The sequence below is a fragment of the Spermophilus citellus genome, assembly GCF_964194105.1.
Source record: "Spermophilus citellus genome assembly, chromosome: 4".
Classification (NCBI taxonomy): Eukaryota; Metazoa; Chordata; class Mammalia; order Rodentia; family Sciuridae; genus Spermophilus; species Spermophilus citellus.
The window spans coordinates 25,989,367-26,014,691 of record NC_138185.1 but is presented as its reverse complement, the minus strand read 5'-3'; the positions used below and the strand labels follow the sequence as shown (position 1 = coordinate 26,014,691).

The window sequence follows — 25,325 nt, the reverse complement described above, 5'->3', positions numbered from 1 at the left end:
TTGTCTTAAAATGGAAGATATCTTTTATTTGTTTTTCAGACCCCCCTCCCCCACCATGGTATCGATCAAACCCAGAGTCTCATACATACTAGGCAAGTGCTGTACCACTGAGCTACACCCCCAGCCTGATGATATCTTTTATTTTTTATTTTTTTGAATTTTAATATTTATTTTTTTATTTTATCGGCGGACACAACATCTTTGTTGGTATGTGGTGCTGAGGATCAAACCCGGGCCGCACGCACACCAGGCAAGTGCGCTACCGCTTGAGCCACATCCCCAGCCCCCTGATGATATCTTTTAAAACAGAAAATTCGGGCTGGGGATGTGGCTCAAGCGGTAGCGTGCTCGCCTGGCATGCTTGCGGCCCGGGTTCGATCCTCAGCACCACATACCAACAAAGATGTTGTGTCCGCTGAGAACTAAAAAGTAAATATTAAAAATTCTCTCTCTCCTCTCTCACTCTCTCTTTAAAAAAAAAAAAAAAACAAACAGAAAATTCTTAGGACATATGTGATTATTTAACAAAAATGTTTGCATCCCACCTACAGTCTGTATCACCAGTTGTACCTGAAATCCATTTTTGAAAATTCTGATTAGGAAATTATTGTAAGTTTGTTGTGCTCTGGAGAAGCTAAGACAGAGTGGTAATTGGGGAAGCATGACTAAAGCTCATTAAATGTTGATTGCAGTTGCAGTCTGAGAGTAGCACTGTTCCAGGTTATGTCTTTTGAGAATTCTGAATAAACAGATCTGTGAAGCAGTAGGTAAGTCAATAAGGTGGCACTGAATTAATGTGTGCTGAAGGAAAATGTTCACCAAATTCATCTGGTTCTCAGAATCTCTCTGGGGCTTTTATTACAGAAACAGATTCCTGGGCCCCAGCCCTGGAGTTTTGATTTGTTGTATGCAGTGTAGAGGCAGCGCAGGTGACAAGCTGTGTGCCTGACTCGCAGTAAGCAGTCAGGTGTTAATAGTAATAGCTGTCATGTTATTGAGTGCTTATATTGTCCCGAGTGCTTAATGTAGATTATCTTATTTATTTCTTATAATAGCTTTAAGAAGTGGACTTTTTATCTCTATTTTTAAAGTGATAAAACAGTAAGAGGGGTCTAGTAAGCAGAACCAGGATTTGAGCCTATCACTTCCTTAAATGCTATATTATTCTATCCCATAATACTTACTGTTATCATTGTTTACTTTGGCACATACAGGTTTCAGGTTTGACACTTGCTGCTTGTTGCTCTCCCTTCTAAAATTTAAGTAATTTCATTTCAAGTCTTTGTTTCTAGAGAATCAAAACATAGAAGGAGATGTATTTTTCTTCTATCCTCTTTATTTTTTCAGAAAGGGAGGCTTTCAAAGGGCAATGCACCCAGAGAAACATTTTAAAAAGCTGGTGGCAGAATTGAGATTAACTCTCTTAACTTCTGGTCTTGGACTTAGAACAGAACTGAAGAAATCTGCCTCTCAGAGCCTGATTCAGCATGTCTGCCTGCTGCTGTCATGCCCCATCCATGTGCTCCTAGTGCTGAAGTCCTATTTCCATGTGTCCTTAACACTGCTTCTTGTGCTTTCCACTTGTTGTTGAAGGTGGCAAGAGGACAACAGGACTGATGAGAGATGGGCTTGAGCAGCAGTGGGCCTGAGGCAGAGATGAAGAAAGGGCTCTTGGGGCAGAGGCAGAGTGATGAAAGCCTTGCGCATGAGGGTGTGAAATGGGAACTTGGTGCCTGTATCTAATGGGGGGCTGGGGCTCCTGAGGTACATGTGGTATCAGTGAGGCCAGTGAATAATTTTAGCAGAGATATTTTAGGGATGACTTAAGGGAGAGACTAGCAGGGTTTTGTTTTTTTTTTTTCTTTCTTTGTGTACTCCTTGGGATAACGTTGCTTTGTAGTAATTTCCTAACTGCTCTGGGACAGGCTTGAGACTTATTCCAGGGCAATTGGGGGGCATTTCCTGCATTTCAAGTGTTCATCCCCAACTCCTTCCTTGCTGTTTTTCCTAAATGTGTCATCTGTCCACCCACATTGCCCACTTCTAACCGCACATCATCTCTTAAGAGATACCTTCCTCAAACTTCCCGTTGAGGGAGTGTGTTCCCCTAGTAGCCTTTAGCCCCATATTCTGCTGGGTTTCTTTAGAACATTTGTGAAAATTAGAAAATATTCACTTTATGACTTTTTTTTTTTTTGGTATTGGAGATTTAACCAAGGGGCGCATAACCACTGAGCCACGTTCCAGTCGTTTTTTTTTGTTTTTTACTTTTTTATTTTGAGACAGGGTCTCACTAAATTGCTTAGGGCCTTGCTAAATTACTGAGGCTGGCCTTGAACTTGGGATCGTCCTACCTCAGCCACCCAAGTTGCTGGGATTACAGATGTCTGTCACCAAGCCTGGCTAATTTATTACTTATTGATTGTGTTTTTTCCATTAAAGTGTGAAACCCTTGAGAACAAGGACCATCAGTAACTCCTACAAATATAGGATAACCAGATGTGTACAGTACAAGCTGACATGGACCGGCCTATGTATCTATAGATACTGGGAATTCAAAGACATGACCTTCTTGTTCTTAAAGCTTGCGCAAACTGGTAGAGTAGACTAACATGTAAACAAATACGTAGAGTAATAGTAATCAACATATGTTCAGTTACTACCAGGTCTTCTTGTAAGTGCAAAGGAATGAAAGTGGCAATATCCTAGTCCTCAAGGAGCTTATGATTTAAACTTAAAATAACAAGAAATCTTCATTTTTTTCTGGAAGTCTAATTTCCTTTTATTTCAAATCAAGTCTCCAGTTGGTTTTTATTGTAGTAGAGAAGGGGTGTGGGTGGATAGTTGCTACAAAGATGATTTTCTTAGCCATGTCCTCCCCGCCAACTAGTGAGGATTGATCTCACTCATAATGTCTCTGTCATGGCCTACCTATTAGAGATTTCCATTGCTCCTCTTTTAAAATGTAGATCTCTACTGGTTGGATTAGAGGGAGGAAACAGGAAAGGGGGGATTATTTTAGAACTAAAGGAGTCCTTGGATATTTATTTCAGTTAAATTATTTTATGAACCCCCTCGCCCTGCTCCTCTCCAGGCCTAGAAGGCTATCTGATGTGCCTGGTTTTATAGGCTGGAAGCAGAACTGGGCCTGGCTCATTGTTCTTTCTACTTCCACATGCCCTTGGTGCATTCAGTCAAGATGTGCTCATGTCCACCTGTGCTGGCTATTGTAGCAGCAGGTTTTGTTGTATGTAAATTATTTCTTAGATTCTTGCCACTCATTACAAGACTGCTGAACTGGATTTCACTATGCTAGTGATAGCACTCTTTAGAAAACATAAGAAATTTTATAGCAGAGTGAGCATTCCTTCACAGTGGTCACCTAGAGGGTTTATAAATCTGTTCTAATCTAAAGGTGTTTAGAACTATAGGAAAGATTTTTTTTTTTAAATAAAAACCTCTGAGTAGCCCAAGATAATAGAGGCAGAAATAATTTTGTTAAATGAAAGATAAAAGATTGAGCAACTGTCTGGCATGGTCCAAAAAGTGGCTTTCAAAACCACTCCAAGAAAGACATTCCAAACATGTTTTGAGCAGGTGCAGCATTGTTGGGATTAAGGAGAAGTCTCCCAAGGTATCTTCATAGAGTCCAACATTCAAATTCTCATGCATTCATTCTTAGAGCATTCATTTAACAAACATTTACTGAATGCCTTATCCTTGCCAAGGTCTGTGTTAGATGCTAGGGGTTGATGGAATAAAATAGTCTCTACCCTTGAAAGCACTTATAGTCTAGCTGAGGCGGATGAACATGTAAACAAATAAGTGCAGTGAAGTTTTGTAGGTGTAGTCATCTCTCCTTGTTTCTCTGCAGATTCAACCAAATATGATTGGAAAATATTGGGGGGGAAATTACATTTGTACTAAACATGTACAGACTTTGTTTTCTTGTCATTATTCCCTAAACAATTCAGACAAACAACTTTCCGTAGCATTTACATTATATTAGGTATTATAAGTAACTAGAGGAAAACTGTACAGGAAAGTATAAGTTTTATGCAAATATACACCATTTTTATAAAGGATTTGAGCATCTGTGGATTTTGGGGGCGGTGTTTACTTCTACAGGTTCTAGGAGCAGAGATCTGTTGTCATGATACATAAACTTCTCTTTAAGAAAGTGATTTAATCTTTCATAGTGGAGGTTGTTGCAGGATGTTTAACTGAGTTATGTGTTCCTTCCAGGGTGTTCCTGAAAAGAAGGTACTTCCAATCACTGTCCCCAAGTCACCAGCTTTTGCATTGAAAAACAGAATTCGAATACCCACCAAAGAGGAAGAGGTAATTCCCTGGAAGTAGGGGGATTCTTTTTCCTTCTGCATAGTCAATCTAAGCCTTACCATTTTTTTTAATAGACCTTTATTTTATTTATTTATGAGGTACTAAGGATTGAACCCAGTGCCTCACACATGCAAGGCAAGCGCTCTACCGCTGAGCCACAACCCTAGCCCCTAAGCCTTACCATTTCTTAAACCTAAAAGAGATATAACACAACTACTTTTGTCCGAAGTTGTCTTTAAATATGGTATTAACATTTGATCATCTTTTTGGCTCATCTAAGAGTAAAGTAGTTGGTAAGGTATGAATCTTCTGTCACTGATAATAGGTTACAGTTTATGGAAACTGTGGGGAAGAATTAGGTATTGGAGGCTTGTCTGTTTCTATAGTTTTGAAGTCAGTCAGTCTTTGTAAAGTGGATCAAAAATTGCCAACCTCTGCATTTTATTTGCCTGAGTTATAGTCATTATTCAGTGAGGGTCTTTTAAATTCATACTAAATAGTCACATCGGCCTTGCAGTTACATCTACCTCGTCCTATCTCTGTTAACCCAGGGGTCACAAAGGTGACTGTTTAGTGATGTTTCATGGATTTGTAATATATAAACTGTCATTGATCATACTAGTATCTTATTACATTTCCCATTTATCTATAAATATCCAGAGTTAGGGTAATTTTATAGCAGATCTCAAGCATAAGCCTTTTTGTAGTTCATTTGAAACTAAAATACACAGTTATCTTATGTTACCAGCTTGAACCCAAACAACTTACTGGTCCTATTCTGGGTTTGGCAACTCAGTCACATTAACTCCAGTCACATGTTTTATTGGAGTCTGGAGGCTGGGTCAAAGAAGAGTCTAAGGTATATACCTGGTTAATGTATTTCTTATCTTCATTTTATTTATACTGTCTGACCTCATTTAATTTTTATAACATTCCTGTGAAAAACTTCAGATTTATAAGAAAGAAAGGAAAGAAAAGAAATAGGAAGCTAAAACATCTAAGGTTGAGGGACTTGCCTTCATTAATGGCTTACCCCTACAGTATCTTCTGACTGCATGCTGAGGAGGTAGGAGAGAATGAGGAGTCTTGTTTCTAAACTGCAGTTTCTCTTAGGAAGAGGATGAACAGGCAGTAATAAGAGCTCAACCTGTGCCACATTATGGGGTGCCTTTTAAGCCCCAAATCCCAGAGGCAAGAACTGTGGAAATGTGCCCTTTCTCCTTTGATTCTCGAGACAAAGAACGACAGTTGCAGAAGGAGAAGAAAATAAAAGAACTGCAGAAAGGGGAGGTAGGTGTTTCCTTTTCTGCAAGTAGGATACTGCTTTTCTTTGAGCCCTCAAATATAACCTCTTATGTAGTACTTTTAACTGTAAAATCACTACTTTCCTTTGATCCCTCTTAAGAATTTTATGAAATAAAACAGGGCAAATGATTTTAAGTAATCCTTTTTTTTAATATTTATATTAAATGCCTTTATTTAACATAATGCCTTTATTTTTATGTGGTGCTGAGGATCAAACCCAGGTCCTGCCCATGCTAGGCGAGCGCTCTACCACTGAGCCACAATCCCAGCCCCTTAAGTAATCCTTTTGGCAGAAGGAGGTTAAATGACTTCCTCCTAGTTATTGGGAGCATACTGCCAGTTATTGGCAATATTGGGAAGAAAACCTAGATTTCCTTTTGGGTTCATTACTCTTCTCTAAAAGACCATGTGCTGTTTTGAAAACTGGCTGGCCATCCAAACTTTTCAGGTTCTTCCACATATTTTGGAGGAGCTCTTGCCTTCTAACCGAAGAAGTCTTCATCTTAAATTTCATGTTTCTTTTGCATTAGGTGCCCAAGTTTAAGGCACTTCCTGTGCCTCATTTTGACACCGTTAGCCTGCCAGAAAAGAAGGTGAAGAATGTGACCCAGATTGAGCCTTTCTGCTTGGAGACTGACAAAAGAGGTGCTGTTAAGGCACAGATATGGAAGCACCAGGTGGGAGCTTGGGGAGAGCAGCCAAAATGTTGGTTGGTTGATTGGTGGTTGGTTGGCTGTTTGGTTGGTTTGACTGGCAGACCAACTATACTGAAAATCATCTGGGAAAACATACTTGATTATTTCGGTGTACTCTGTCTAAATCAAGGTTCAGCATCTTTTCTGTAAAGGACCAGATAATAATTATTTTAGGTTTTATGGGTTAGAAGAGCCTCTACCACATACTGTGTGCCTGTGTTTTCAATCCTTTGAAAAATGTAAAAAACATTCTTAGCTCAAGGGCTGAATCAAAACCATTTGCAAGCTGGATTTGGCCTTTAGGCTGAAGTTTTCTGACCCCTGCTTTAAGTGATCATCTTGGGAATGTGAGAACTCAGGCTTCTTTTGAGTAGGAGTCTGAGAGCTCCATCTGTTAGACTCATTCATTAAGTATTCACTCTGTTCTATTGACTGCTTTGGTAAGAAACAGAATGCAAAAAAAAGTTCTCAATATGATATGCTATTTTCTCAGCATGGTGTGTGATAAACTTGCTCTTTATAGATAACAAAATAATTAAAAGCAATTGATTGGTTATTGGCTTGTTTAATTGGGATGTATTTCTACCCAGTTGAAAAACATTTTTAAAAATTTTTGTGTTCGTCAGTATTTTTATGCCATCACTTATCCTGGACTCTGCCCCAAAGGAGCAAGCTGGCTAGTCATTATTTGTAGGAATCACTCCTCTTGAAGCCCAAGAGATCTGATTTCTCTGTGACCAAGTGCAGGCCACCTTTTGGCGTTGTTTTGTAGAAAACCTAAGGACTGCTGCTTTGGCAATAGTAGTAACTCTCCCTTTCTTAAGGACCAAGACATAGGATGTCTTGTGGGGCATTTTCAGTTTCTCAAATACTTAACAAAAGTAAAGTGATAATGATATAATAAACTTTCATGAACCTAACACCTTCTGTAATGATTAAAACGTGGAAAATCTTATTTCACCTGTACTTCTACCACTTACTCCTCCATTGTATATGTTACCTACACGACATTACTTTCAACGGAATCTCTATTCATCAAAAATACTTGAGCTTGTATTTAAAATATAAAGACTGGGTTAAGGGTGTAAGTTTATTTGTATAGAGTATTTGCCTAACATGTGCAAACCTCTGGATTTGATATCCAGCATCACACAAAAAAATAAAGACTTACTTAAAACAAACACAATAATATAAAAAAAGATTAACAGTGATTCCTATATAGAGACAAATAGTCAATATTCAAATATCCGTAAATTTTTCATAATTGAAACAGTTGACTTGTTCAAATCAAGATCAAAATAAGGTCCACATTACGTATTTGTTTGATAAATCTCCCTCCTTTTTTTTTTAGAGAGAGAGAGAGAGAGAATTTTTTTAGTATTTATTTTTTAGTTTTTCGGTGGACACATCTTTATTTTATTTTTATGTGGTGCTGAGGATCGAACCCAGTGCCCCGCGCATGCTAGGCGAGCACGCTACCGCTTGAGCCACATCCCCAGCCCTTGTTTGATAAATCTCTTAAGTCTCAATCAGTGAACTTGTCTCTTTGTATTTTATTTGTTGAGTGAACTAGATTGTGTAGATTTTTCCACAATCTGGATTTTGCTCAAATATTTCATTTAAAGTATTCTTCTGTTTCCTATAGATCTAGAGGCTTGATTAATTCTGGTTAGGGTTTTCTTTTTTTTTTTTCGTGTGTGTGTGTGTGTGTGTGTGTGTGTGTGTGTGTGTGTGTGTATGTGGTGCTGGGGATTGAATCGGGGCTTTGCACATATATACCAGGCGTGTGCTTTACTGCTGAGTCACATCCCCAGGCCAGGAGAATGTTTTATAGTGCTATTGCATGGTATCTAATGAATCACATCGGAAGTCATATAATATCTAGTTTTTTAGAGTTTTTATGATGTTAAAATAGGCCTTAAAATATCTTAAAGATATTTTTTAGTTCTCTGAGTGGACTCTAGATTCTGGGTGGTGGGAGAAGGTAACTAGAGGTTAGATCACATCATCATCTATCTGGAATGCCAAAGCAGTTCAGAAACACTAGATCTTGAATTAACGTGGTGGTCATGGAAGTTGCCTGTCTGACAGTCTTTCTTCCTAATAGCTGGAGGAAGAACTGAAACAACAGAAAGAAGCAGCTTGCTTCAAGGCTCGTCCAAATACCATCACCTCCCAGGAGCCCTTTGTTCCCAAGAAAGAGAAAAAATCAGTTGCTGGTAGTATTCTATGAACTTTTGGGGGTCTGGGGCAGAATTATAAGATTTCCTGTGGGAAGTGGGACTCAGTTGTATCAGACAATACTTGGTTCACCCAGAGTGTTGGGTTTTAGAGGATGGTGGTTTTTCTTCCCTTAGACCCAGTCTGTTGCCTCTGTTGAATCCAGTACCTTGTTGAGTTTCAGAATGTGCTGGGGACAGATTGATATAACATGAGCCTTGGTGGAAACCGCTGGCCTTTTAGTAAGTTACAGGCCCTCCCTACCAAAGAGTAGCAAGTAAATGAGAAAGGGAGGCCAGGGTGTCCTTCTGGAGTTCTAGGTGAAGCCAAGCCTTAGGTACAGAATGTTTGATTTCTTAAGCACTAGGTGGTGTGTTAGAAAATTGGGATTCTTCTACCACCATCTTAAAATCACTATATAGTTTTGAGCTTACTTCACCCTTGTGGGTCTTGTTTTTATTCCATTTACACTAGATGATTTCCAGGGGCTCTTACAACTCTTAAAATTCTAAGACTTTTATGTGGTTTACTCTGCCTTTCTTTTTAGCAGGGCTTCCTTAGAGTCTCTGCTACTTGGCTCAATCCTGGGGGGCTGGGTTCATGCAAATACTTCTTATGCACCAATATTCTTTCTGGTTTCTGTACTCAGAGGGCCTTTCTGGTTCTCTAGTTCAGGAACCTTTTCAGCTGGCCACTGAGAAGAGAGCCAAGGAGCGGCAGGAGCTGGAAAAGAGAATGGCTGAGGTAGAAGCCCAGAAAATCCAGCAGCTGGAGGAGGCCAGGCAACAGGAAGAAGAGCAGAGGAAGGAGGAGCTGGCCAGGCTACGGAAAGAATTGGTAACTGGGTAGCATGAGTACTGACTCACCCAAGGTTGTCTCTGGTTTATTTTACCTTACCTCACCTTGTTCTAAACAGGATCTACAGTGGCCTGCAAGGCTATCTCAAAGACAAGTAAAAAAAAGAGAAATCATCCAGACTCAGGGTGGGGTGAGGAGGTTGAGGTGTGAATGAGACAAAAGATGTATACATTGTAGTCTAAATATGAGCCACAATTTTGGCCCTTTTTAGGAACCAACCTGTTAATTATGAAACTAATATAAAACCAATTTTTTTGAAATATTAAAATATATTTAAAATATTTATAAAAATATATATATTCAATATATTTGAATATATTGAATATATTAAAAAATATATTTATTTTAAAAAAGCAAAAACATTTATCCTTCATATAGTAGTTAGACAGAATTTCTTCCAGGGAGCTTCATGAAGAAGACATCATATGATATAGTCATACACAGTGATGTATTTCCTAGGATTCTTTTTTGTTTACTTTTTAATTTATTTTATTATTCTGTGCTTAACAAGAAACAATACATTTTACAATTAGACCAGAATACTTAGGGAAGGATGTGGAAACTGTGTAGCAACTATATATTTTTCTTTCCTCTTAATATTTGGCTCAGACTTTTTGGAGTTACAGTGTTTGTTGGTCTAGGTAATCCTCATGGTGTAGGTAATCGCACAGCATAATGATTTAGATATTCATTATCTTCCCCACCAAAAAATCATAATTCACCTTAAGGATCCCATTGTCAGCCAGACCCAGTGGTACATTTCTGTAATCCCAGCTACTCTGGAGGCTGAGGCAGAGGATTGCAAATTCAAGGCCAGCCTGGGCAACTCAATAAGACTGTCTCAAAGATTTTTTTAAAAAGCGTTGGTGGTGTAGTTTAGTCGCAGAGTCTTTACTGTGGCATGAGTGAGGCCCTGGGTACAGTCCCCATTCAGTATCCCCAAAACAAACCAAGTGCAAGTCTAAATGTTGAAATAGATACCCATAGGTGACTATGCCCACGGGAAGGCTCTAAGAACAACTTCAAGAGACCATAGCCTCATGGGACATCCAAATTACTATTTGCTGATTGAATGAGAAAACAAGTTCTCAGTCCCAATGCACTCATAAAATCACCCTCAACTTCTTTGATTTTCTTCAATACTTGGTACCTGCATCTTGTGTTTGTCCCCACTACAGAACTGTTTCTTACGGCAGTTCTCAAAATAGGCTGAAGACACAGTTAGCGCCAGTTCTCCCTCTGCTAATCTGGCTTGAATCAGGCTTGATTGTAGAATATCCAAAAGAATGGATGGGACCATGTCCTTTACAGTGGCCCTTTCTGATTATTGTTATTTTCTTTACTTTTTATGTTTTGTTTTGGTCCATTTTGGTGAATATGAGTAAGAAAGCCTAAAATTATAGCAAATTTCTAATTTGTGACTCTTTTTTTCTGTTGCAGTTGAGTATAGCCCCATAACGCCCTGTAGATCATACTGGAGATATATTTGACATTGTTAGTGAAAGCAAGGGAACCCAAGAAAGACCTGTAGAAGCTCCAAAGCTCATATACTTTTCCATTTTACTGTGTTGCCCCCTGTGCCTTTAAATTCATGACTGGGATCTATAGGACTGTACAAACATTTTCTCTAAAAGGAAAAATAAAAACAACTGTGAGCATAGTTCTCTGACATCTCTCTCAGTGGTAACTTATTTTCTCTTCTCTGCAGGTTCACAAGGCAAATCCAATACGCAAGTACCAGGCTGTGGAGGTAAAGTCAAGTGACCAGCCTCTGACAGTGCCTGTATCTCCTAAGTTCTCCACTCGATTCCACTGCTGAACTCTGCTGTGAGCTGCAGATGCTGCTTGGAACAGGAGCTGCTCCTTATATCACACCAGGCATGGACCTACCTACCCATGCCTAGAAGAGCATACCTGACAATGGTGGACTCCAGTTTTGTTGAGAATTGTTCTCATTCATTTTTGAGGCTAACATTGAGACATGGTTCATCTGTGTCTCCATCATACTCCTTGTAGTTATTTCCTTTAAACCATCAGTTGACCTTTAATATTGGACTTAACTCTGACTAGGATTTTAGGTGTCTGTGTCAGCACAGTGCAATTTCTATTTCTCTTTATCCCCTTCCTTTTTTATATAAATATATGTGTGTGTGTGTGTGTGTATGTGTGTGTTTTAATCAGAAAATAAAGTAGTTAAATCCTCAGATAGGGTTTAAGTCATGGTTTAAATGAGGAATAATTTATACCAGATTTTTTTTCATCTCTGCATGAAAATGAATTTATAGTTCAGGAGTCCTGCACCAGTGAGCAGGTAGAACAACACATGGATTCATAGGGAACCACATGGCACCATTTGCAAGCTTCTAGCAGAGCTGCTATAGGCACAGTCTCTCTCATCAGTGCTGATTATAACAGGGAATGGTGCCGCATGCATTTTAAGACCTAGCCTAGCATATTATGTTTTGTTCTACCCTTCCTGATTTTGTTATTTAGTGTTAAGTCTGTCAGGTCCCTTTAGAGGTCAAATCTTACTGAGGAATGGGTAATTGGAGAGGTGGGTCCAGGAACTTTTAAGAACATAGGCTCTGTGCTTAAAGGAAAATGCTTTGTAACTTTTCTGTCTTAATGTCAGAATATCCTCCACATTTTGCTACCTCCCTCACAGTAATCACCCAGTCATGTGTGTTATGCCTTTGCATAATCTGAGCCTTTTTCCCTAAATGAGCTGCTTCTCCTCTTGTAAATTCCTCCTTTTAAGACTTAGTTCAAGTAAAATCTTTTAGAAATTTTTTGTTAACCATCTGGCCTTCTCAGATAAGGAGGGTCCTTCTTTCTTAGTGTCTCCAAAATGTTTCTTGTATAAAATCTAAGAGAGCAATTATATTACATCTGAGTTATTATTGTTCACAAACTATTATAATAGAGGTGTCAGTTCCTCGAACTCTCTGTGTGTGTGCGCTGCTGGGGATAGAACCCAGGGCCTCACACGTGTTAGGCCCTCCTCTACCGCTGAACCACATCCCCTGCCCTATCTCTCCATTTCCGTGTTTTTTGTGGCTTTCACAGAGTTGGCTTGGGTCTGTGTTAAATAATACATTTTCTTTTAGATTTCATTTATTTTTGAGCATCTACTCTGTCAGTTGTCTTCCACACCATTAGGTATAGAAACATTAGTGTTCTGTGTAGACCAGTTCTCAGCACTTTGTGATATTAGCCCTATTTTATATTCATCATTTTATTCTCTCAGTGAACTTTTGTAAACCTATTGTGCAGGCCATTGTAGATTCAGCAGTGGGTGACTGAACAAGATAGTGTTTTTCACAGTGTGATTTGCAGGTTTCTCATCCTCCTGAATATCCACAAACTGGTACAAAATGCAATTCCTGGATTCATTTCCTAGAAGTATGCAGTATACAGTTGCATGACTGCTTAGTCCATTTAACAAATATTGGGTTCTATATACCATGGCATTGAATACAGCAATGAGCAAAAACAAAGACCTTGCCTACATGCAGCTTACCTTTTAAATGGGAGGGAGAGAGTAAGGGAATAACGGGGCCCTTCTGTCTGGTGAGAGGTGTTCCCATTCTGCTATGTGAGAATGAACTGGGGTGGCGAGGGGAGCATGGGAGGTTGTAACTGAGAGAGTGAGAGCTGGTGATTGCGGTGGAAATGGTAAGAAATGGTTGGATTCTTTTATTTTTTTTTTTATTCTAATGAGTTACATATTACAGTAGAAAGCTCTTCAGAAATGGTTGGATCTTGGATGCATTTTGAGGTTGTAACTGCTGAATGTTGCTAACAGACTGGATGTGGAGATGAGAAGGGTGTTATAGAGAGCATGCAGGTATCAGCCCAAAGGCAGCTCCTCCATCCCTTGAACTGTGAGAAATCTAGTTCTACCTTAGTCCTTATATTTGGGGGTGGAGGCGGGGGATTCTCAGAGCTTTCTTTTTTCCTGGCACCTCTGTCGTTTCTTCACTTGAGAAACCATCTCTTGATCCCTTTTCTGGGTCCATCCTATCCTGACTTTTTTTCTCTACTTGTAACTGCAGTTCTCCTGTAACCATTCACTGTCATTCATGTATTTCCATCTGATATTTTATTCATATAAAATCATTTTTTGATTTTGATTGTTTCAGGTATAACAATAAATCCAGCCCTCAAGTTGAGAGTTTTGGGAAAAGTGTTATTGAGAATGATTAACTTAAGGGATCCTTCCACCCCATTTGCTTCATTCTATATTGCCTCCTCTGCACAGTCACATCAGAGTGGTAACTATGTAGAGCCAGAGGGGTGGACAGACTACAGTTGCTCCAATGTTTTAACAGAAAGGAGACCTGGACAGGTACTTGTAACACAGATGGCATGTGCTTCAGTAACTGAGTGATGTGGGAACTAAGGGAGTCTCATTGGAAGCAAGGTTGCTTTTCATAAAATGTTTTCTCTTTTTTGGTACCAGGGATTGAACATTGAACTCAGGGGCACTCGACCACTGAGCCACATCCCCAACCCTATTCTGTATTTTATTTAGAGACAGGGTATCACTGAGTAGATTAGCACCTCGCTTTTGCTGAGGCTTGCAATCCTCCTGCCTCAGCCTCCTGAGCCGCTGGGATTACAGGAGTACACCACCACAACCAGCTTGGTTTTCTTTTTTTAAAATAAATATTACAAAAGTAGTACTGCCTCTTGGAAACACACCAGTAGACATAAAATAAAACCTGCAAGTCTCCTTTCTTCACCTACTCCCATCCTCTGGAAGTAACTCCTTGTTCACAGTTCTGTATTCAAGAATGTTTACATGCACACACATTTATAGAGAATTTCCCCTGCCTTGAGAAAAATAAGATTATAGCTAGGTATGTGTACATCCATAACTCCAGCAACTCTGGAAGCTGAGGCAGAATGATTACAAGTTTGAGTTCAGCCTGGGCAAGTTAGCAAGACCCTGTCTCGAAGAAAACGGCTGGGGATGGAGCTCAGTGATTGAATACTCCTGGAGTTAGTCTCCAGGAGGGTTGGGGTGGGGAGAATTATAGCCTTCTGCATTAAAATGTTTTAAAATTTGGTTCTTAGAAAGGTTTTGTACATTCACATGATTGAAAATTTAGAAGATATAAAGCAGGGGCTGAGGCTGTAGCTCAGTGGCAGAACACTTGCCTGGATGTGTGAGGCATTGGATTCTATCCTTACCACCACATAAAAATAAACAAAATAAAGGCATACTGTCCATCTATAGATAAGAAGAAGAAGCCAAAGTCTTTTCTCCCAGTTGTTGAATTGCCATTCCCAGAGATAGTTGTCATGTCCTTGTGTTCTCTTGCAGTTTCTACATATACGTGTTCCTACCTCCCCTGCTTTTATTACTATATGCAAATAGTGTTATACCTCTATTCTTTACCTTTTTTCAACTTGTGATGTATCTGAATGATGTAGTTCAGGTGTTACCTCAAGCTTGTACCTGCCTCCTTACTGAAGTGTGAAGCCTCTTATGTGAACCTAGTGACATGGAGGCAGACCTCTGCATGATGTGCTGGGCTAGTGACTTGCAGCCCTAATGACTCAAGGGTAGGTCAGCAACCCCTCTTGGCTTAGTTGAGCTGTGGGCATTTGCTTATTTTGAGTATCTGGTTGAACCTGGGATCCTGTTAGATCCTGATGTCATTTTCTTTTCAGTTCCCTTGAAGAAAGCCATCTCAGAGTATCTTGTCTGCTGGGGAACTTCCTCATTGCTGAGAGTGGCAGTTAAAAAAGCTGTTAGTCATGTGGCCAGGCTCTGATTTCTGCACAGGCAGGCTGAGTTTCAGCATGGTGTGGATCCAGGTAGGAATTGGTCAGCATTCTGAATCTTGAGTTGCCGTCTGCCTTGCAGCCTGCTGGGATGCTCAGTTTAGACAACATATAAAGTTTCCTGGCGATGGGACAAACCCAGGCCTATGGAAAGAGCAGGAAGGTTAAAGTGTGTGGTACTTTTCAGCAGTGACGAAGGCGTAACCAGGGAGCCGACATGTTTGCTCTGATGCCAAGAATTCTAGGACAATTTGTTATCCAGTTAAAGCCAGCACAGTTGCTACAAAGGAGCCTGCGGCCAGCCCGTCTCCCCTCATTTCCTTTGCCTTCTTGCCTGCCTACTCTTTTCTAGCTCTGTGGAGAAGGCTGTCGACATTGGAAATGTCTGCTTGTTTTTATCATTCTCTTGTAAGAGAATAAAGGGCTGGGCTTAGGCCAAACCATGGCTCTTTTGTGCTGAAGGCATCAGCTTCCTGAAAGGCTTCATAAATGCCGACTTTTCTCACAGAGAAACGTAGTTGAAGAGTCAGGTTAATCTGCTTAAGGAAATGCTAGAAAGAATGATTTTGCAGACAGCCTGTTCTGAAGACATCAATTGCCCTTCTCCCTTAAAATGTTTTTAATAAATTTTAATAAAATCTGGCCTCTCTGATCTACAGAGGCCTATGTAGTTATGGGGCTGCTGACCTGTGACATTATAGGCAGGTGTGTAAATGTGTCTTGGCCATGTGCTGCTGCCCAACTTGTTTTTGTGATGATTGTTATCTCCGGCCTTCTTTCAGGAGCAAAGAGTGGGAGAAATAGATTTCAGTGGGTCAGAATACTTAATAGTGGTCATTAACTTCTAGAAATGTAGTTCGGGGCCCATTGTTTAAACTTCCCTGGTGCCAAGGTGAGATGAGGAGTCTGTTCTTCTGTCACAGGCACGCATGCATTACACAGATGGCCTGGTGTTTGATGTAAAACTTGTGTTTGTATGCATTGTGTGTCTCTTCTGTACACACACACACACACACACACACACGTATTTGTGTACTGCTTTCTTTCACTCAGTACCACATTTTTCCTGTATTATTGCATACTTTGTAAATGCCAATTTTAATAGCAGCCTACTGTTCTGTTCTGAGTTTACTTCTCCCCTGTGAAGATGTTTGTTTTGCAAAGGATTGTTCTGGGTCCTATTTATAGGTCAGAGTTGTCTGTATTTGCATCCCCCTGATGTGTCATGTCTGTATCTAAACTTTAAATGGCTGTGTTCTAACCATTACCAGTTCAGCTTTGTAATTAAAATATATACTCAAAAGGAAATACAAACCCCTCCCTAAAGTATAGTCAATGACATTATTCTGGCATATGCTCTTGCAAAATGGAGAGTTCCTTCTGGCTGATGTGATGTCAGCATTACTGGCACCTGTGCCCAGTGAAAAAATACATTGGCACTTAGCAAAACCTTTCTGGAGAAAATTGTAGTTCTGTTATTTTAAAGTCTTCCAAGTCTACATTTTCAAATAGGCTCAGCGAGTGGATTTGTTATCTCTGAACCTTCACATCCAATTTTTTTTTTTTGGGGGGTGCTGGGGACCGAATTCAGGGCCTCATCCTTGCTAGGCAAACTCTACAACTGAGCCATATCCCTGGCCCTCCAGGTCAGATTTGAAAGGAGAAAGGATGTTGTCTCACTTACTCTAGCTGGGCTTGTATGTGTCTTGGGAAGAGCAAGGGTGGGGCTGGTATGGTAATGCAGGCCTATAATCCCAGTCAGTCTTAGGCTGAAGCAGGAGGATCACAAGTTTGGGGCCAGCCTTAGTCACTTGGGAAGACTATGTCTTAAAATGAAACAAACAAACAAACAAACAAAAAAACCGCTGGGGATGTAGCTCAGTGGTAGAGCATCCTTGGGTTCAATCCCCAGTGTTGCCAAAAAAACAGAAAAGTGAGGGTGGGAGTGTACAATCTCACATGTCGCTGACAGGCTGGGTAAACTTGAACAAGTTATCCCCCTTTCCTGGGCCTCAGTTTCCACATCTGTCAAGCAAGATTGAATCAGAACAATTAATAAAGCTCTTTTCATCTTCCATTTTTTTTCTAGGCAATTTGTTTAAATCCCACCAGCCCTACTTTCATATTTACATTTCATCTATAGCCAGCTGCTTGATCCCTGCAAGAGGGCACCTCTAGCAAGTTCTGCCCCTTCTTTCCCATGTGAACTTCAACCAAATATGTTGGAAACCAGTGTGCTATCTTGTTGAGGACTTTCCAAGGGTTGTTCTGGAAGCGGAAATCTAGCCCAGATCACTCCAGGGGACTAATCCCTGAATAATGTCCTCTGACACACACATTTTCTTATGTTTCTCTTGACCTTGGAACTGGTTGAAGACTGCACAGAATGTTCAATGAATTCTTACAGACTAGCAGAAAGAAATACCCCTCTCCATCCAAGATGCAGTTTTTTCCAAGATTGATTTTTTTTTTTTTTTTGAAGTGGTCTTTCTATTGTTGGAAGGATGTCACAGTAAAATTGATAACCTTTCCTAGCTCGTTTTCTATTTCTCTCTGCTGCCTTTCAGTTTCTACAGTGTCCGTGGTCAAGGAGATCTGGATTGCTTTTGAATAACTGGCACAGAGTTCAGGAGGAACACAGATTGATTTAGTGGAATAAACCCTAGACTGGGAATTGGGAGAGCTGCTTCTGGCTTTATGGCCTTGGGTGTGACAGTTGCATTCTCTGGGCTTAAATCTTCTCATGTTAGAAGTTAAAATGATTAGAATGGTGTTTTTTTCTTTTGGGGGGGTGGGGCTTACTGGTCATTGAATCCAGGGGTGCTTTACTATACTGAGCTATACCCCCAGTCCTTTTTTATTTTTTATTTTGAAATGGTCTTGCTAAGCTTCCCGGGCTGACTGTGAACTTGTGACCGTCCTGTCTAAGTCTCCTGAATTGCTGGGGTTACTGTGCCAGGCTCCAATGTTTCTGGAAAGGACCCTCCAGCTTGGTGGAGTTTTCCCCAGCTATAAAATGACCCCAACTGACTGTGGGTGGCAATAGTAACTGTTACCATCTCTGTTGGCTGTGTAACAGTGTGACTATGCTTGAGTCACATATTCAGTATTAATTATCAGTGGGTATGTGTCACCAAGCGTTGCCAGAAGCCCCTGCTGTTTACCCATAGCTAACAACCTGACAGGACAGGGTCAGCAGCTGCTAGTTCACAGCCAGCTGAAAGGAACAGGGATACTTTGTAGGAGGGTTCGAGTAAGCAAGAAAAACAGGGATGGCTTTGAGTTGAACCTGTAGAAATCTCATTGCTGTTGGTTGCTGGTCGATGTCTACGCTGTAGCCTCACTGAGCTTAGGACAGCCTCCCTTTTCTAATTTGCACACTGGCCCTTTTCTCTCAGGCGGTGGTGTGTCCTGCAGCGACAGAACACAAATGCACAAAGCAGCACGGGGCACGGCCGGCCGGGCAGAGTGGGGCAGGAGTTGGCAGGGGCATCACTTTGTGTGCATCTCTTGCCTTGGGATGTCAGCTGTACTGACTGGCCCTGAGTGTTCCCTGAGCACTGCTGCTGTCTACTGTCCAGAGGCCTTGGAACTGAGCTAAATGGAAGCTCAGCTTCTTGGGCAGTGGGACTTTTCTCTGGGACAGTGGTCCTCAGTGGTCCGCGGACCAACAGCATGAGCATCAGATTCCCTCCCCTAATCTGGACCTATTGAATCAGACACTTCAGGTGGGGCTCAGCAGTGTGTTTTAATACACCTTCCAGGGGATGACTGTGCATGGCCAAGTGTGGGGACCATCATGCCAGGAGAGGGAGCTGCAAATCCTGACTCAGGTTCCCGTGGGCTGAGGAGCCAGCAGCCACTCTCCTGTGGCCCACGGTGTCAGGACCAGTCAGGAGCCTACCTAGAGTGAGAGCATGTTGCTCCCCACGATGGCCCCCTGGAAATCAACTTTGTGCAGTCTTATCCTGTTGCTGGGTACACTGAGAAGGTATTTGTCTCCTCAGCCAAGACTGCCCAGGAGGAAGGTGGAAGGAAGGATATTTTTCCATATATCTTTCCAATAAGTCATATGAGGAAACTGAGGCTCAGAGTTCCCAAAGTCACGCTGATAGAAGTAACAGGGTCAGAATTTGGACCAGGTCTGTCTGCACCAAGAGCCCTTTTCCCACACCAGCTTGTACCCTGGAGGGAATGGGCATCCTCAGGAGCACCAGGAGGGTAGGGCCTGCCTCTCTGGGAGCTGGAGCCTTCTCTGAACTCTTGACCTTGCTGGGGGAGCCTCCAGCTAAGCCTCCCGAGGCTGCAGGTCCTCTCCTCACTGTCACCTGCCATCAGCACAGCAGGCGTCTCCTCTGCTCTGCCGGATGCTTAGGTTCCTGTCAGGGATGTGGCAGCTGCCAGTCAATTAAGCCACAGCCTCGGCAGGCCTGAATGGTAGCTGAGGTGGTCAGGGTGCCAAGCAGACTGCAGGCGAAGGAGCTTCCCCAGCCCCCTCCTTGCCCTTTATTTGGATGCCCCTCACCATCCCAGGAGGGCCCTTTCCTCCCAGCAACTGCTCAGCTGGCCATGCAGCCCCTAGTTCTATGGTAACCTAGTTTAGCAAACAGGCCCAGAGTTTTATAAATAGCTGAACGGCAGGCCGGGAAGTGTCCTGTGCCACAAGACAGAACAGGCCTTCCCTGCTTCTGGAGCCATTTCCTGGGATCCTGGGATGGAAATGACTTTAGTGCAGATAAAGTCAAATGGCTCTCACTTCTGTGTTGGGGCTGCCCACTTGGTCTCGCTTCCACTCTTGGGCATGTGAGTGTCCCTCCACTGCCCTGCCTTCGCTCAGCAGGGCTTCCAAGTCTGCTCCTGGGACGTTTCCTGTTCTTGGAACAGCTGCACCAGCCTGGGGTACCCTCCTGCTACTTGATCCTATAGGGAGGTGTCCAGTGGCTCTGGGTAATTTTCAAATGACCTTGTTCCTCTGACGTCATTAGGGAGCTATTTTTAGCTTTGCTGTTTATGCCACCAAAGTTGGGCTGGGGTGGGGGAGCAGGGGGAGTGAAGGAGGGGCTGGGCTTGGCTTTCCCTTGTCCCAGGCTCTACCAAAGTAGGAACATTAATTCTTCGACATTTACAAAGCACCTACTGAATGTCATGCCCTGGAGCAGCCAAGTTGATGACAATAGTCTAAATATTCTTCACTCTTGAATTTCTTTTTCTTTTTAAAATATTTTATTAGTTGTTGTTGGACCTTTATTTATATGTTGTGCTGAGACCTGAACCCAGTGCCTCACACATTCTAAGCAAGCGCTTTACCACTGAGCCACAACCCAGCCCCTTGAATTTATTTTTCTGTGGGCAATATTTTGTGTATTAGAGTGGAAATTAAGCATGAGGGCTCTGGCGCCAGACAGTTTGTGTTGAAATTCTGAAACCTTGGGTAAGTTTCTCCTCGATTTCCCCTTGGAAATGGAAATGGTTATGGTACCTGCCTCATAAGATTAAAGGAGCTCATACCTGTGACTGGCACAATAAATACACAATAACATCAGCAGTTTTAACTACCAATTACGGTAGCACCACGTAGTTTTGTGAGGTACAGAGCTGAATGACACCTGGCCTGTCTGTTCAGAGTTGACATCTGGGCTCGCAGAGTGTCAGCTATCCGGGGTGCACATAGCCCACACCAGTCAGAAGCAACACCTGCCATAGGCATCGCTTTATCCTGACTCAAGGGGGGTATTCAAGGGAAACCCAAAACATGGTTTCCCTCTTGGGAAAGACTCAGCAGTGGCTCTCAACCCTGAAGACATATCAGAATCCTCTGGGGAACTTTTAAAAAATCTGTACCAACCTCTAGATGCTCTGACTTAATTGGTCTGATCAGGAGGGGCTCAGATTACAGGAGCTGCCAATGCTCTCAGGTGTTTCCAGTATCACCTGGGCTGAGGAGGGCAGCCCTGACTAGGATATGTGTCCTCGGAGCTCTCCACAGGCTGCGCCCTTGTGACTTATCTAGACTGCCTCAAAACTGATCCTCTTCAAAGACTCTCATGAGGTTTTCCAGCCACTGGCCTGGCAGTTCTCAAATTTGGGCCTGCATGAAAACCACCTGAAATGCTGGCCATAAAGATAATACTGGGCCCCGTTCCAAGCAGTCTTCATTTAAAGAAGATCTGTGGGGCTCAGGCACGTGGCCCTCGGGGGAGAATTTGAGTTCTCTGGGGGCCTGGGCCTCACCTTCCTCTGGGAAGTCATTCCAGACCCTCAGTTCCAAAGACCGCTTTCGATATGCCCTGGCATTTCATAACTTCTTATCTTTCTGCCTGTTGATGTTTTGATTTATTAATCTGATCATAGTTATAAAGGATCATTTTTTATAAGTTGGAAAATCCAGGCAAATAAAGAATAGGAATCCTCTCCATTGCCACACTTCTTAATATGTACCTACATCTCTCCAGACATCTCTATAAATATTTTGAATAATGAGAAGTTCCTATTCCATGAAGGACTTCACAATCTTTTTTTTTTTTTTTAACCTAAAATGCAATAGATGGTGATCCTGTAGCCCTCCCCCAACTTCATTTCTGTGTCTCCAAGGTGGCTGGTTTAGTCCTGGCCAGAGTATTCAGTAAATAAAATCCTACAATTTTAGAACAGGACAGTGTGTCCATTGGACTTCCAAAGAATTCTGTGTCCAGTTTGCCACAGAGGGTGTCCACAGATCTCTGCCCACCAGCCTTAGCAGCAAGGACAGGGCTGCTCCAGGGGACGACAGCCTCATCTAGGGCTTTTCCAGAGACCCTAGAGGTACTGCCAGGACTTTGCACTCAGGGGCCCAAGGTGGGAGAGGGCCAGAGAACAGAACTTGCCAACGACACCCACGAGTGGCTCTCAGGTCAGGACCAGGCTGGAAGTTGCAGGGGAGTTGGCTGCTCTCTTTGGAGTCAGAGAGGTCGTTGCTCAACTCCTTGGATTTTCCATCACAGGGGAGCAGGGAAAGGGTCAGGGGGGGAATGTCTCCTCTGAGCAGGTCCTTTTAAAGCCTCTTGGCTGGACCAATTTCCTCCTAGGAGCCAAGGAAACAGTGCCCGGGTGGAGTTAACCCCTCCGCTGCGGATTAATTCTCAGAGGTGGAAGGGCCTGGGAGCCTGGGCTCTTGGAAGGCAGAGCTACCCAGGGCAAGAGGCCTAAGGAGCCGCGAACTCTGGCTGGAGAAACCTTCCCTCTGGCCTTGTTAAATCTAACAGGCATAATTGCATCCTGCTGACCTTAATTCCCCTGGCTGGTTTAATTGGTCCTGGCATTGCCCCACTTCCTGTCCTGCCCCTGTAGAGGCAGAGAGTGTCTGCACAGCTGGTGTAGGGCGGGGAAGCCCCTTCTAAGGGTGGGCAGGGGCTCTGGCAGCCCCTAGCTGAGTGGAGGAGGTTTCCCGGTGCCCCACCCCTGTGCCTCCAAGGGAGTGCTGAGAAGCTGCTTGGGGACTCCCATGGAGCAGCTGGCTGGAGCAGGCAATCCAGGGGATCGGGAGCCAGGCTGGCCTCCCATCCCAGCAGCAGGCACTGGGGCGAAGCGGGCAGGCACAGCTGAGCCCTCTACCTGAGGCGTCTACAGCATTATCAAGCCCCTAGTACCTGTGGCACCGTGCCCAGCACTCCACACACGTGCTGGCTAAACACTCCCAGCTGCCTGGTGAGCAGGAGGCCATGGGGCACAGCAGTTCAGAGCCAAGTCTTGGGTTAGTTAGATGGTTTCAATCCTGACTGTGGCTTTGCACTGTGACTCAGTTTTCCTGCTGCATCTATGAAATGGGAATTAAATGGCTCATGTTGATAAAGCACATACTATGCTCCCCTGCACTGCTCAGAATGCTTTATAACCTTCCCCTGGGGCAGATGCTCATCTAGAGACCTGGACACCCTCAAAAGCCCTTGTCTAAGATCACAGTTATAGGTCACAGAGCGTCATGGACAGCACCACTCACCTCTACTCAGCAGTTTTGTAAGGATTAAAAGGACACTTGTTACCCCAGTATCTGGCCCCTATTAATAAAAGTTCAATTAAGTTTCACTTGGGAACTAAAACAGAAACAATAATAATTTTTAAAAAGTCACTTATGTTATCTAAGCCTGGATTTTTGGTCTTGTTTAGAGGCAGCTCTGGATTTGAATCTGGGTGATTTGAAGTCACTCACTAAGCTCTGTGACTCTGGAGACAAACTATTTATCCTCTCTAGCATCCATCAGTCTCAGCATCTTCAAAATGCTCCTAGCTGGCTGCGGTGGCGCCTGCCTGCAACCCAAGCTCCTATCGGGGTTGAGGCAGGAGGATCACAAGTTTGATTGAGGCCAGCCTGGGTGACTTAATGGGATCCCACCTCAAAATGAAAATTAAAAAAGGCCAGACATAGTGGCGCATGCCTTAATCCCAGCAGCTTGGAAAACTGAGGCAGGAGGCTCGAGAGTTCAAAGCCAGCCTCAGCAGTGTCTGAGACCCTGTCTCAAAATAAAAAAATAAAAAGGGCTGGGGATGTGGCTCAGTGGTTAAGCATCCCTGGGTTCGCTACCTGGCACCAAAAAATTAAAAGTAAATAAAAAGGACCAGGAATGTAGCTCAGTGGTAGAGTACTACTGGGTTCAATCCCTAGTACTGATAGAGAGAGAGAAAGAGAGAGAGAAAAAAAGAGAGAGAGAGAGAGAGAGAGAGAGAGAGAGAGAGATAATGCTCTTGACACTTGGCCCCTAGTGTCCCTCAGGAGGATCTGGCAGTCAGTCCAGCCTGGCCCTTAGTGGTCCTCACTCAGTACATGACTGGTATTGATAACCACAATAATAACAAGGGGATGTCAGCAGTGGCCGGCACAGAAATCCCAGTAATCCCACCCAAGGCCACTTCTCGATGGTCACTCAGTTATTTAACAGTTATCAAACAGTGATTGGCAGGCACACTCTGTGCTGGGGACACACATGAGCATCCCTGCCCAGATTGTCAGCCCACGCTGGATCAGCCTGGGGCACTGACAGGGGTTGGTTGCAGGGACATATCCAACATTTTGAGCTAGACTAGAACTTGCTGTGGAAACAAACAAACAGAAGGCTAGGAGGTCCCCTCATAGTCACCGACAGGAAGCATTTCCACCCTCAGAAAGCTATGAGTTCCACAGGGTGACCAGCAGGGAGAGGGGTGGAGGCACATTCTGGGGAAGTTTAGGGAGGAAAGAGGACTTTAGGGTTTGAAATAAGACATTCCTGCCTCAACTCTGTGTGTGTGTGTGTGTGTGTGTGTGTGTGTGCAGAGCTGGCATTGAACCCAGGACCTTGCACATGTGCTAGGGGAGTGCTTTACCACGGAGCTACCTCCCTGCCATCCCTTCTTTGAGTGATTTTTTTTTTTTTAGGTGAGCAACTCATTCCTTTAACTCTCCTTGTTCTCATCCGAAAAATGGAACAAATACTGCCAGTTATTATCAAGATGATGTGTAAAGACAGATGTGCCTCCATTTCCCCATCTGTAAGAGCACCTACCTCATGGGGTTGTTATGAAGATCGCTCGCGTCAGCTCATCTACACAAGAGCACTGTGGCCTGGCCTGTGACAGGTGCTATGTGGGCATTAGTGACTTGGCTTCCTGGAAGAGGCAGGCTGTCAACTGAACAGAGAAGGGTGGGAGCAGAGGCCAGGCCTGGAATGGAGGGTCACACTGAGTCGACACTGCGGAGGGGGCTCCAGTTCTGGTTTTTGCTAGTTTTACGTCAAGAACCTTTGACAAGCTGGCGCGGTGGTGCACACCTGTAATCCCAGAGGTTCAGGAGGCGGAGGCAGGAGGACGGCAAGTTCAAAGCCAGCCTCAGAACTTAGCAAGGCTCTAAGCAACTTAGACTCTGTCTGCAAATAAAAAAAATAAAAGTCCTGGGGATGTGGCTCAGTGGTAAATCCCCCCACTCCGGGTTCAATCCCAAGTACCAAAAAATAAATAAAGGAAACCTTATGTATCATCCCCTGGCCGTTCTGCACACGCCATGGCTCACTCCTGCTGCCACTCTGCACCTTGCTCTTGGTGCCACCTCGGAAACAAAACACGGAGGTTCAGGAACGGCTTCCTCCACCCCCTGCGCAGGCATGG

The 25,325-nt window shown here is 43.1% G+C and overlaps 1 protein-coding gene and 1 long non-coding RNA gene across 9 annotated transcripts in view; one reads left to right on the top strand and one right to left on the bottom strand.

The window, feature by feature from the left end:
- TPX2 (TPX2 microtubule nucleation factor) overlaps positions 1-12,935 on the top strand; it is a 51,026-nt gene extending 38,091 nt beyond the window's left edge. For 5 of the 6 annotated variants that reach the window (XM_081288955.1, XM_081288957.1, XM_081288952.1 and 2 more), the window contains 6 exons: positions 4,246-4,341; positions 5,455-5,631; positions 6,177-6,323; positions 8,449-8,560; positions 9,211-9,398; positions 11,128-12,935. In XM_081288955.1, the coding sequence (XP_081145081.1) occupies positions 4,246-4,341; positions 5,455-5,631; positions 6,177-6,323; positions 8,449-8,560; positions 9,211-9,398; positions 11,128-11,238 (831 nt within the window). In that variant the 3' untranslated portion in view covers positions 11,239-12,935. The remainder of the gene's footprint in view (positions 1-4,245; positions 4,342-5,454; positions 5,632-6,176; positions 6,324-8,448; positions 8,561-9,210; positions 9,399-11,127) is intronic. The other variant, XM_081288956.1, reaches the window with a different exon arrangement.
- Positions 1-25,325, bottom strand: part of LOC308646268 — a 51,389-nt gene that overhangs the window by 25,281 nt on the left and 783 nt on the right. The window contains exons 2-5 of one of the 3 annotated variants that reach the window (XR_014021344.1): positions 25,187-25,266; positions 24,728-25,087; positions 22,838-23,004; positions 13,954-15,356 (exon numbers count right to left, since the gene is read on the bottom strand). This is a non-coding gene — a long non-coding RNA (uncharacterized lncRNA). Of the gene's footprint in view, positions 1-13,953; positions 15,357-22,837; positions 23,005-24,727; positions 25,088-25,186; positions 25,267-25,325 lie in introns of those variants that run through there. The other 2 variants (XR_014021345.1, XR_014021343.1) reach the window with 2 other exon arrangements.